Source organism: Sus scrofa, chromosome 7, assembly GCF_054392235.1.
Source record: "Sus scrofa isolate SSC_HxYL_T2T_F1_AM1 chromosome 7, Sscrofa_HxYL_maternal_Yorkshire_Landrace_v2.0, whole genome shotgun sequence".
In the NCBI taxonomy this organism is placed as follows: domain Eukaryota; kingdom Metazoa; phylum Chordata; class Mammalia; order Artiodactyla; family Suidae; genus Sus; species Sus scrofa.
In genome coordinates this window covers 99030365-99044492 of record NC_139389.1, presented here as the reverse complement: position 1 = coordinate 99044492, position 14128 = coordinate 99030365, and the positions used below count along the sequence as shown (strand labels likewise).

Below are 14128 nucleotides of genomic sequence, written 5' to 3'. Positions count from 1 at the left end.
GCCATATAGGAATGCCAGATCTGAGCTGCGTCTGCGACCTATACCACAGGTCACGGCAATGCTGGATCCTTAACCCACTGAGTGAGGCCAAGGATCGAACCCACAACCTCACGGTTCCTAGGGGACTCGTTTCTGCTGTGCCATGATGGGAACTCCTGGAACAACTTCTCTCTTGATTCAACTTTGCCTTCTCTGCCATAGTCCACTAGAGACTAATTCCATCCACTTTCATCTTCTCAAAGAACAATTTCTTAAAGATGACTCAAACTCTCTCTTACTTCAAACCAACTTTCTTGTCCCATAGTTCCAACCCCACATCTCCACCTGTCAACAGAATATCAACATGCCCTTCAACACATTTAAAGAACAAAGTCACCACCTTCTTTCTTTTCCACATCTGGCAATGGCATGAGCTGTCGTCATTCAGGCTCAAGTTTTCAATCAACTGTCATTCATGCTTCTTTCCCATTTCCCATGTCTAATAATGCTTCTTTTAAGTATTTCTTGCATCTGGCACTGCCTCTCCATTTTTACTCCCACTAAACAATCTAGGCTCTCACCACTTAGAGGGGTATTATTAAACTTGTCAAAAGTTTTTACCTCCACTAACACAATGGTCCTGAAACTGCAATTCTTATAAATTTATCTGACAATAATCAATATATTTGTGGGGGCTGAGTGCAATACTTGACCTGGTGGTATAACTAGCCTACTTGACACAAAGAGTGTACTTGTGGAAAGAGTTGACAGGCAAAGAAACCAAGGCACAGCCAGGCTATGCTACAGGTGTCCCAAGTTCCAGGTTCTGCATATTCGTTGTTCCCCTGTGAAGTTCATCAAAATTAACTCATTACAACAGCTTTCTTTTAACATTCAACAGCACTGCCACCTGTACAATCTGGAGCATTTCTTACATTTTTAACTACTGCAGCTTGTTCTGGACACTTCTGCACCTACAGCATGTCAAAGTTCTTGCACCAGGGATTAAACCCAAGCTACAGGAGCAACCTGATCCAGCAGTCGCTTAAGCTGTGGCACAGGTTGCAGATATGGCTAGGATATAGTATTGGTGTTGCTATGGCTGTGGCGTAGGCCAGCAGCTGAAGAGCCTATGTGACCCCTAGCCTGGGAACTTTCATATGCTTCGAGTGCAGCCCCAAAAAAAGACCAAAATAAATAAATAAATAAAAGAATATTTCCCAGAACTGACTTCTAAAAGAACCTGGCTTCCCTAACAGAATGAAGCTTTTTTAAGCTTCACAAACTTTACAGTGGTTTCTACAACTAAGCCCAAAAAATACAGATTTAAGTCACAGTTTACCACCAATGAGATGTGAGACTTTATCACATTATCTTTAGAACACACTTCCTCATCTCTAAAATGGACAGGATGGAGTGTCCATGGGGCGCATCGGAAATGAATCCGACTAGTATCCACGAGGATGCAGGTTAGATCCCTGGACTTGCTCAGTGGGCTGGAGATCTGGTGTTGCAATGAGCTGAAGTATAGGTCTAAGATGCAGCCTGGATCCCTCATTGCTGTGGCTGTAGTGTAGGCTGGCGGCTGTAGCTCAAATTGGACCCCAGCCTGGGAACCTCCACATGCTGCGGGTGGGGCCCCTCCCCCAAAAAAACAAACCAAAAAAAACCCCCAAAAGCAACAACAACAACAAAAGACAGGTTGAAGCAGATATCATCTAAAGTTTTATATAAGTCCAAAGTTCTCAGATTCCATGATGGCAAGATCAGAAAACTTCTCAGGAGTTCCCATCTAGGCGCAGTGGTTACTGAATCTGACTAGGAACCATGAGGTTGCGGGTTCGGTCCCTGCCCTTGCTCAGTGGGTTAACGATCCGGCGTTTCCGTGAGCTGTGGTGTAGGTTGCAGACGCGGCTCGGATCCCGCGTTGCTGTGGCTCTGGCGTAGGCCGGTGGCTACAGCTCTGATTCAACCCCTAGCCTGGGAACCTCCATATGCCGCAGGAGCGGCCCAAGAAATAGCAACAACAACAACAACAAAACACACAAAAAAAAAAAAAAGAAAAAAAAAAGAAAACTTCTCAAAGGCAGCAGCATTTTATCCGCAAATCCCTGACTTCCTCTTTCACTTATAGGAATCTCTGTGATTACACTGGGCTAGAAGACAATTAAAAGATTATCTCCCATTTCCACATACTCAACTTACTCAAATCTGCAAAGTGCCTTCTGCCACCTAAATAGTCAAAAGTTCTGAGGATTAAGATATGGATACACTTGGGGAACCGTTATTCTGCTTGCCATAACTACCTGTTACATCAGTCCCCTAACCAAACACTTTAACGGCCAAAAGCAAAGACATCAGAAGAAAACTATAAAATATATCTTTCACCAACAGACAAAAAAATCCTCAAAAAATTACTACCAAACTGGAGTTCCCGTCGTGGCGCAGTGGTTAACAAATCCGACTAGGAACCATGAGGTTGCGGGTTCGGTCCCTGCCCTTGCTCAGTGGGTTAACGATCCAGCGTTGCCGTGAGCTGTGGTGTAGGTTGCAGACGCGGCTCGGATCCCACGATGCTGCGGCTCTGGTGTAGGCCAGCAGCTACAGCTCCGATTCGACCCCTAGCCTGGGAACCTCCATATGCCGCAGGAGCGGCCAAAGAAATAGCAAAAAGACAAAAAAAAAAAAAAAAAAAAATTACTACCAAACTAAATCTAGCAACACACAAAAACGATTATATACCATGACCAAATGGGATTAATCCCAGGAATACAAGGTTGGTTTAACATTCAAAGTCAAGGTAATATAATAATAAAATGAAAGAAAAACCCCACACGATCATCTCAACAGAGGGAAAAAACACGCAACAAAATTCAACACTTTTTCATGATAAAAACACTCAAATTAGCAATAAAACAGAACTTCCTCAACCTGATAAAGGCATCTATGAAAATCCAGAGCTAACGACATCATACTAATCTTAATGGTAAAAGACTGAACGCTTTTCCTTTAAGATCAAAAACAAGACAAGGCTATCTGTTCTCACTGTTTCTATTCAACCCTGCAGCAGAGGTTCTACTCAGGGCAATTAGGCAAGAAAAAGAAAAATACAAAGATTGTAAAGGAAGAAAACTATCCATTTTCAGATGATATGATCTTGTATATAGAAAACCCTAAGGAATCCACTAAAAAAACTATTAGCTAATAAACAAGTTCAGCAAGGTTGTTGATTAAAAGATCAATGTACAAAAATCAGTTGTATTTCTACACTAGCAGTGAGCAATCTAAAAACGAAATTAAGAGAACAGTATCAGGAGTTCCCATCGTGGTGCAGTGGAAACGAATCCGACTAGGAACCATGAGGTTGCAGGTTCGATCCCTGGCCTCGCTCAGTGGGTTAAGGATCCAGTGTTGCCATGAGCTGTGGTGCAGGTCAAAGATGCGGCTCAGATCCCGATTTGCTGTGGCTGTGGTGCAGGCCGGCAGCTACAGCTCGAGTTAGACCTCGAGCCTGGGAACCTTCATGTGCCATGGGTGTGGCACTAAAAAGACAAAAAAATAAAAATAAAAATAAAAAATAAAAGCCATATACACTGAAAACTATAAATCATTAAAGAAAGAAATTGATGTAATTAAAGATGACCTATATGAAAGGAACAGAAATGAGAGTCTAGAAATAATTCCTTACATTTATAATCAATTGATTTTCAACAGAGGTACCCAAGAAAATTCAATGGGAAAGGAATGAAGTTGGATGCCTACACAAAAAAATTATTGTTCAGAGCAGTACTATTCGTAATAGCCAAAAACTGGAAACAGCCCAAAAGGCTAACAAATAATGAATGGATAAAAATAAAAATGAAGTATGTCCATACAATGGATTATTATTTGTCAGTGAAAATGGGGAACAATGTGCCGACGCTTGCTCTAACATGTACCTTAAATACATGACACTGAGTGAAAGAAATCAGTCACAAAAGGTCACATATTGCATGAAATTTCCAGAACTGGTCAAACCATAAAGACAGAAAGTAGATGGTGGTTGCCAGGGGCTGGGAGGAGAGAAATGGGGAGTGACTGCTAAGGGTATGGGTTTTTTTTCTGGCATGATGAAAATGTTCTGAAGTTTAGATCATACAACTGTGAATACACTAAAATCCATAGAATTGTACACTTGGTTTTAAGTTTTATTGAAGTGTAGTTAATTTACAAGGTTGTGATAATTTCTGCTGTAGAACTGTACACTTCAAATAAATGTATTTTATGGTGTGTGAATTTTATCTCAAAGTTGTTTTTTAAGCCTAAAGTATTCATGTGCAAACCCACTGGTGAGCAAAATAAATTGTCTCCAGGTAGTCTGAAAAGAAAATGAAAATATAAAACATCTTCTAAGAACACTTGTGTGTTATATTTAAAATAGAAATAATCTATAAAGAATGACCATATGAACATTCTTATGTTAGAAAGGTATATGATTTTTATTTAAACAGCATGGTTAAAAATAAATAAATGTATAAAATGAACAGCAGGTTTAAGATAAACACCATCAAAAGCTCTTCAGTGGTCACAAACTAAACTTCACACATCTTTGTGTGCCTTCACAACTGAGCTTCACCCACCTTTTCAGACTTAGCTCCCACTGCCCCTAACACAAATTCAGGGTGGTGGGCAGACTTTCCACTACCACTCTCTTCCCACTCACTGAATACCATGCTCATTGCCACTCATCCCTCCACCATCTGCCTTACGTCTTGAACAAATTCTGAGGATTTTTCAGCCAACAAAATGATCCTTAATCTTCAAGACCGGACTGAAGACCTGTCTCATCAAAAATAATTTTTTCACCTCTCTAGACCATATCAACCCCAATCCCTCTGGCCTCCCAACAAATCTAATCCTTTACACCTCCAAGCCTGCATCTCACGAAGCAACCAAGTATTTTCCACCATCCTGATTCAGCTAATTCACTCTTACAATAGTTTATTAACACACCTAGAATTTACTTTTTCCAGTCTTGATTCATTCATTTATCCATTCACCTTATAATTTCCTCACTTTAGGGAGATGATACACCACCTTTCACCCAGATTCTTACAACAGCACTTTTGCCAATGACAGAGTGCCACCTAGTTGTGGCAAAGGGTAACTCGCAATGGCAGTTGAAAGTTCTGCATACCACTTTTACAGAAATGCACTGTAGGTAAAAATAAAAAGCTACAGTATCATTTTGCAGGGCAATGCAATTGTTTTATACATACATCTTATCACCCTGGTCAATGTACCTCACAAATTTTACAGGTACTATTTGTTCTCAGCTCAGTACCATGCATGTATTAGTTATTTAATACTTACTAAATCAAATTCAATTTCTGAAGTGTATTATGCCAATAAATTCATGTGTAGATGGTTTAAAATGCCTTTGATAATCACATAAGAGCATTTTTGAGTTTATTATAAGAACTAAACAGCAAAAAAATAAGTACAAAATGAAATCTTCTGATTTACTCACATATAATGGAGCTTGTTGTGGATTAAGTTTCATGACCCAGGACACTGAAACAGAAAAAGGAGAAATAAATGAGAATAAAATCAAAAGTTACTGTCAAAAATTTAAAACCCACTGAAAGTCCTAAATATCAAGAGAGGTTACATAAACACAATCAGAAGTCGGAGATTACTGGATACCCAGCTTTCTTTGGAGGTTTGGGAAGGCAAGAAGGTCAAGGATTGCAGTATGGCTTATAGCCCAGATTCAATCTTTTCAAGTAGGGGAAAAGATTTCCCAATTGAAAAATAAAGACAAAAGGCTTCACTGTCATAGAAGACGTTTCAACCAACCAACAGGATATTAAAAGCAGTTACCAAAGCAAGAACAGTGTATGTTCAGTTATGCTTTTATATAATCTCCCAAACTCACAAAACGCTACCTAACCAGGGGTCCTCCCAGTCTCACCAGGGTGCTTAGAGCAGGGGGTGCGAGGAGCCCTCTTCCTCTCAGCCCTCCTCTCAGAGAAGGGAGGCTACTGCCAGCCTCCAAGAACAGAGCTGTGCAGTTGTCACGCTCCTCAAAGTGAATAGCTGGATTCCCTATTGCTACCCTCACTAAATGAATTCTCGCAAAAATCTTTAAAAGAACTTTATAGAGAAGACTTCCAGGGTTATATAAAACACTTGCGAATAATCACAATAGCACGATGATTTGACCAGGTTTTCATCTAGGCTAAAATTATCGAGGTCCAGAATTGCATGCTTCAGAAGGCAGGTCTTTTGCCAAATAAAATGAATCTGAGAACAAGCTAATCCCACCTTCATAAGAGAGAGAGAAGTAGACCTAAGTGATTTCATTACATTTTGATTTTAAGAGTCCTACCCATGATAGGTGACTGGATTACATTGCTAACCAGCAATATAAAAAACGGTACAGAAATGTCATGCATACATGCAAAGAAAGGATAAAATCTCATACTTGGTAATGCATAACCCAAATAACACAATCCTCTCAATATTAAAATTCTCACAAATCTGTCAGTTTGGTCAGGCTGTGGCTGTCTGAGGATCAAGGCTCACCTAAAAAAACACTTAATACACATCTGTGGAAAAGAAAACTATAACCAGGCTCCTAAAAAAAACCATCCCCAACCAGCAGCAGCCCCCAGGTTTCTGTCTTCTGCATGAAGTCGTGCTCACAGCCAGGTGGCTCCCAGTGACTGACTCCTTCCCTGCCTGCCCCGTTCATTCTCTGGTCTACCCCTCAACAACACAACAGACTTCCTGGCTTAGGGCACTTTCCTTCCTACTTTTCTTCATTGAAGGATTTTGTACCATTAGGCACTAAAATCACCCGCAAAAAAATCCACACTGAAAACCAAGCTTGAGAAATATAGCAGCCAACTCTTTCAGTAAAAGAAAAAAAAAAAAAAAAAAAAATTTCCTGCCCATCAGATTCAAATAGGAAGCATGAATTAAAAAGGACTGAAGATTAAGTACTTTCTCAACACATTAAATACCCATTTAAGTTAAAATTAAGCCCACTGTGCTCAGCAGTCTGTTTAATCAGCTTTCCAGGTCCTTATCAGACTTGCCTGGGACAGAAGATTGAAACAACCTATAAATTTATGAGCCAATTTGCCTTAAGTAACTTCTGAAGTGTTCCTATCAACCAAGCAAAAGAAGTATCAGTGGAAACCAAAGCAGGAATTAACACTTTGTAATTCATAAGGTTTGGAGAGCTCTATGGAGGCAAACTAGTGACTTATCAGCCCTCTGATGTTTCTTGACTTGCCAAAAAACCTAGAATGACTATGTGTATAACAATCACAAACATAAACCTGAGTGGCTCCCACTCCATCTGGACAAAAGATCTGATGAAACTCATTTGCCTCTAAGGAAGGGCTGATGCCAAATGAATTGTCTGAAACCATGAACTTGCCTAAACTTATTTTAAAACTAGAACCATACAAGTTATTTTGATATAAGGATTAAAGAGGAGTAACAAAATATCTAGCCACTCACAGTGGTCAAAGGGATGGGTCACTGTTGTCCTGGCAACACAAGCTATTGAAAGAATAAATCTGTCAAAAGTAATGACCCCAGAAACCATAGATGGGTAAATTCAGAATGCCTTTAGGCTTCTTCCATGTTGACATAATAGGTGAAAGAGAGAGGACTAACATTTATAGAACCTTATATCCAAATCATATTTAATCCCCATTAGAAATATTTTTCCCATTTCATTGGTGAAAAAATTATTTCAGTGATTAAATTAATATTGACATCAAGAGGTGGGAGAACCCATATTCAAATCCAGTCTGACACCACCGACTGCCTTCCACTACCTTCAGCCCTCATTCTACAAACAGTATAGATTCCCCTTGACTTTTTTTAATTCATCTATAATGTGTCAGGCATCGAACTCACAGGGCTTATTCTAGGAGTAACAAATATATTTTTAAACATTAAAATAAATGGTTTTCAGATAGTTATTAGTGAACATCATGAACAAAATAATCACACAGAGAAGGAATAGGATACAGTTTTAAATATGGTGGTGAGGAAAGGTCTCTCAGAGATGACTTTCACCCCAAAAAAATGAAAGAGATTAAGAAAGCAAGTACTAGATAAAAGATCTTCAAACTAGTCCTAAAGTGAGAACTCAAGAATCCTGATGTTAAACCACCAAAAACTTGCTACATGCAAAGCAATGAAACTAGAACACACCCTCACACCATGCACAAAAATAAACTCAAAATGGCTGAAAGACTTAAATATACGACAGGACACCATCAAACTCCTAGAAGAAAACATAGGCAAAACACTCTCTGACATCAACATCATGAATATTTTCTCAGGTCAGTCCCCCAAAGCAATAGAAATTAGAGCAAAAATAAACCCATGGGACCTCATCAAACTGAAAAGCTTTGGCACAGTAAAGGAAACCAAAAAGAAACCAAAAAGACAACTTACAGAATGGGAGAAAATAGTTTCAAATGATGCAACCGACAAGGGCTTAATCTCTAGAATATATAAACAACTTATACAACCCAACAGCAAAAAAAGCCAATCAATCAATGGAAAAATGGGCAAAAGACCTGAATAGACATTTCTCCAAAGAAGATATACAGATGGCCAAGAAACACATGAAAAAATGCTCAACATCGCTGGTTATAAGAGAAATGCAAATCAAAACTACCATGAGATATCACCTCACACCAGTCAGAATGGCCATCATTAATACATCCACAAATAACAAGTGCTGGAGGGGCTGTGGAGAAAAGGGAACCCTTCTGCACTGTTGGCGGGAATGTAAACTGGTACAGCCACTATGGAGAACAGTTTGGAGATACCTTAGAAATCTATACATAGAACTTCCATATGACCCTGCAATCCCACTCTTGGGCATCTATCCGGACAAAACTTTACTTAAAAGAGACACGTGCACCCGCATGTTCATTGCGGCACTATTCACAATAGCCAAGACATGGAAACAACCCAAATGTCCATCGACAGATGATTGGATTCGGAAGAAGTGGTATATATACACAATGGAATACTACTCAGCCATAAAAAAGAATGACATAATGCCATTTGCAGCAACATGGATGGAACAAGAGAATCTCATACTGAGTGAAATGAGCCAGAAAGACAAAGACAAATACCATATGATATCACTTATAACTGGAATCTAATATCCAGCACAAATGAACATCTCCTCAGAAAATAAAATCATGGACTTGGAGAAGAGACTTGTGGCTGCCTGATGGGAGGGGGAGGGAGTGGAAGGGATCGGGAGCTTGGGCTTATCAGACACAACTTAGAATAGATATACAAGGAGATCCTGCTGAATAGCATTGAGAACTTTGTCTAGATACTCATGTTGCAACAGAAGAAAGGGTGGGGGAAAAATGTAATTGTAATGTATACATGTAAGGGTAACCTGACCCCCTTGCTGTACAGTGGGAAAATTAAAAAAAAAAAAAAAAAAAGAAAGAAAAAAAAATTTTTTAAATAAAATCAAATCCTCTGAAACTTAAAAAAAAAAAAACTTGCCACATATAATGCACCAACTTTCACACATTTAAACTTACTTTACTTGAAAACTGTGTTCTTAAAAAAAATTTTTTTTAAAAAAAGGAGAATATTATAGGAAGGTAGTCTTTGGGTCAGAGTAAACGCACTTAAGAACCAACCTATACTCCAAGACCAATTTGGAGAACATTGTGGAGCCTTTGCTTTGTCAAGCTTTCCCAACTGCAAAATTAAAGAAAGGCACTATGTCCATCCAATCATTTCATCAAGGAACTAGTGAATGGTTCTGCACAAGTTCACACATTTATCAGGCTGCTTTCACGTGAACACCAGCACGACATGACAGACACAGCAAACAGGAAAGGCTGATGCCATTTGAAAGAACATGAAGAAAGGTAAATATCAAAACTCAAGACTTAGTCCACGTTGTGGCCCAATGGAAATGAATCTGACTAGTATCCATAAGGATGCAGGTTCAATCCGTGGCTTCGCTCAGTGGGTTAAGGACCTGGCATTGCCATGAGCTGTGGTGTAGGCCACTGACGCAGCTCGGATCTGGCTGTTGCTGTGGTTGCGGCATAGGCCAGCGACTACAGCTCCAATTTGATCCCTAGCCTTCGAACCTCCATATGCCGAGAGTGCGGCCCTAAAAAAAAGACACACACACCAAAAAAACCCTCAAGACAAATGTATGTTCACCAACTCCGCCACTCAAAATTATCCAGCTAGAGTTCAAAGGAATCATAAATTCAAGGGGTATGAAGTAAACAAGCACAGTAATTACGTATTTCTATTCCCCCCCACATTTTGCATTTTATTTCAAAATGCTCCAAAAAAACTCCAAACTTAATAGTTTACTGTTGTATAAATGTAACATGTTCACTTCATGTCAAAATAAGACTCACTTGGAATTCCAGGGGTGGCTCAGAGAAAATGAATCTGACTAGCATCCATAAGGTCGCAGGTTCCATCCCTGGCCTTGATCAGTGGGCTGGAGATCTGGCATAGATGAGAGCTGTGGTGTAGGATACAGATGTGGCCTGGATCTGGCATTGCTTCAGCTGTGGTATAGGCAGACAGCAACAGCTCTGATTCGACCCCTAGCCTGGGAACTTCCATATGCCACAAGTGCAGCCCTAATTTAAAAAAACAAAAACTCACTCAATTTTAATGCAACAATCTCAATTATACAAGTTTACATCCTCCCACCACACCCACACGTGAGACGTTTCAGGGCGCTGCTGATTACAGAAGTAAAAACTGTTGCCAGTCATCTCTTCCTGCTCTTCAGCCTTTTCTTCAAAGGGTGCAATGCACAAACCACCATCAGGATGTACCAGTCAGCACTGGATGTGCAGTGTTTACAAAAGTTAACAACGGCAAAAGTTTTGGGGGTTTTTGCAAATCACTCTACCTGAAAACAACTACGCAGATATGTTACTATACAGGATCACACAGAAACTCAGGCATGAAGTGATAAACCTGTTTGATTAGTTTGGGGGACGGCAAGGACACAAAGGACTTCCACCAACTAATGGGCCTGAGCAAACAAATCCAAAACCTTAGAAGCTACCAAAAAACAAAAAAAACACATCTAAATAAAAATTGGCAATAATAAGTAAAATAATAATAATAAAAATAAATAAAACAAAAATTGGCATCCAAAACAGGTGTCCACAAACATTTTCAGAAAGAGTCAAATGGTAAATATTTTAGTCTCTGCAGGTCACATGGTCTCTGCTATATAACGTAAATTAACAGGCATGGCCATGTTCCAACAAAACTTTATTTACAAAAAGAGGCAGCAGGCTAGATTCAGTCTGTGAGCCACAGAATTCCAACTCCTAGTCAAAAACTAACAATATCTTAGAGTTCCCGTGGTGGAACAGTAGAAACAAATCCAATTAGGAACCATGAGGTTGCAGGTTCAACACCTGGCCTCATTCAGTGGGTTAAGGATATGGCGTTGCTGTGAGCTGTAGTGTAGGTCACAGATTCAGCTCGAATCTGGAGCTGCTATGGCACAGGCCGGCAGCTGTAGCTCCAATTCGATCCCTAGCCTGGGAACATCCATGTGCTGAGGGTGCAGCGGAAGGAAGGAAGAAAGAAAGAAAAAAACAAAATATCTCCTAATATATCAAAGATGTACTATGTCCTCATTCAACAGTTTTATATGTCTCAAAGATATTTTCATCTAAAAAGCACTTCTCAATACAGGGAAGGCGTAAGGTGTAGTACAATATTCTCTAGAGGAGAAATCAAATGCATAGGCATCCCAAGTTCTTCATTAATTTACTATATGAGCAAGTCACTTAACTTGTCTGACTCTCAGTCTCCTTATATGTAGAAAGGGCACAGTAACTCCTGCGTGTACTATGGAGTTCATGAAAGAATTAAAAGAAAGTTCCAAGTACTTAAGCACACTTGCTAGGCACAGATTAGAAGCCACGGTTCCCATGAGGTTGCGGGTTCGGTCCCTGCCCTTGCTCAGTGGGTTAAAGATCCGGCGTTGCCATGAGCTGTGGTGTAGGTTGCAGACGCGGCTCGGATCCTGCGTTGCTGTGGCTCTAGCGCAGGCTGGTGGCTACAGCTCCGATTAGACCTCTAGCCTGGGAACCTCCATATGCTGCGGGAGTGGCCCAAGAAATAGCAAAAAGACAAAAAGCAGCAGCAGCCACGGTTCCTTCTACCTGGCAGAATTTCTGGATCTCAATAGACATGCGTTAAAAAAAAAAAAAAAAAAAAAAAAAACAGGAGTTCCCATCGTGGCGCAGTGGTTAACGAATTCGACTAGGAACCATGAGGTTTCGGGTTCGGTCCCTGCCCTTGCTCAGTGGGTTAACGATCCGGCGTTGCCGTGAGCTGTGGTGTAGGTTGCAGACGCGGCTCGGATCCTGCGTTGCTGTGGCTCTAGCGCAGGCTGGTGGCTACAGCTCCGATTAGACCTCTAGCCTGGGAACCTCCATATGCTGCGGGAGTGGCCCAAGAAATAGCAAAAAGACAAAAAGCAGCAGCAGCCACGGTTCCTTCTACCTGGCAGAATTTCTGGATCTCAATAGACATGCGTTAAAAAAAAAAAAAAAAAAAAAAAAAACAGGAGTTCCCATCGTGGCGCAGTGGTTAACGAATTCGACTAGGAACCATGAGGTTTCGGGTTCGGTCCCTGCCCTTGCTCAGTGGGTTAACGATCCGGCGTTGCCATGAGCTGTGGTGTAGGTTGCAGATGCGACTCGAATCCCGCGTTGCTGTGGCTCTGGCGTAGGCCAGTGGCTACAGCTCCGATTCAACCCCTAGCCTGGGAAGCTCCATATGCCGCGGGAGCAGCCCAAGAAAAAGCAAAAAAAAAAAAAACAAGTAAAATACTTTGAAAAGTATAAATGGTTAAATGAAAGGCTTCAGGTACCAAGAGATGCATTTCTGCCTCAAAACACATTGATGGGTAAACTATAATTGTAAAATCTGGAGGGACAAATATCAAAATGTTAAGTGTATATATTCTTAGGGATTACAGGGAATTTTCATTCCTAAATTATCTGTTTCTTAATTATAACTATTCAAACAATGAACAGATACTACTTTTGCAACCAGGAAGATAACATTATACACAGCACATCTGGCTTAAGTCCCCTGTCATTCAGTGTACTGCAACTGAACTATAAATGGGTAAAGACATTTTCTCCTAAAAGTGCAAACTGAATAAATCTAAAATCTTTACTAAATGTCCCTAGAGGTGATAAAAGCAAAGCAATTCAAACAAGAATGTCTGTACTCATATGTATGTAAACATAAACCAAACTCACTATTCTTTAGCCAGAGCCACACATTAGACTAGAGAAGCCTTGAACAGGTGTTCCACCATTAATGAAATGCCCCAGGGAAGGTGAGGGGAGAATCACAGGCCCCCAACACTGTATCAAGTAATTATACTGGAAAATGCAAACTCTCCAGAACCTGTTAGCTTGGAGATCTCAGCCCATTTCCTAAGGACCAGCTGTCCATGTCTGACAAACCTATCACTTCAATTGGCATGGTTTTTGTCATTCACAACAGGGAAGCTTCTAAATCCACAAAGATGTGCAAACCACCCCCTAAATACACACACCACAACCGCCCCCAGTCTCATTAGGGAGAGTACAGCTGTTTGGGATGAAGCCAAGTGTAAATAGAGGATTTTTACCTGCAGGGTACTTCCAGGGCAACATGTGCTTCAAATGAATTTCCATGGCCAGGGACCCTGCAAAGACTGGGCTACAGTAAATCCTTAGAAACCCACAAACATTTGGGGTGAGAGTTAACATGGAAATGACAACACATACTCCAGATTCTTGTAAAACAGTCAACATTCAGCTTTTCCTCAAGGAAAATAACAGGATCCAAAGACTCTTTCCTTCATTCCTAAGGAGTCTGGGCTGGTGGCTATAAACGTGTTGGGGGTAGGAGCCAGGAATTCTGAACAATAGAAAAAGAAGCATGGTACAAATAGCAGATAGGCTTTTTCCTAGTGAGGACATCAAGTTCTACAAAAAATGTAAAATACTCATATACCAAATATATTTCCTGAATAAGGGACTGAGGAAATCTTACAGAAGCCTCCTAAAAATCTGAATTCTTCTGTTTAAAGATG

The 14128-nt window shown here is 40.4% G+C and overlaps 2 protein-coding genes across 9 annotated transcripts in view; one reads left to right on the top strand and one right to left on the bottom strand.

The window, feature by feature from the left end:
• KLHL25 (kelch like family member 25) overlaps nt 1-14128 on the top strand; it is a 665168-nt gene that overhangs the window by 301074 nt on the left and 349966 nt on the right. The gene's annotated exons all lie outside the window — the stretch shown is intronic.
• AKAP13 (A-kinase anchoring protein 13) overlaps nt 1-14128 on the bottom strand; it is a 333498-nt gene that overhangs the window by 231766 nt on the left and 87604 nt on the right. For all 8 annotated transcript variants that reach the window (XM_084969374.1, XM_084969377.1, XM_084969375.1 and 5 more), the window contains exon 2: nt 5489-5532. In XM_084969374.1, the coding sequence (XP_084825500.1) occupies nt 5489-5521 (33 nt within the window). In that variant the 5' untranslated portion in view covers nt 5522-5532. The remainder of the gene's footprint in view (nt 1-5488; nt 5533-14128) is intronic.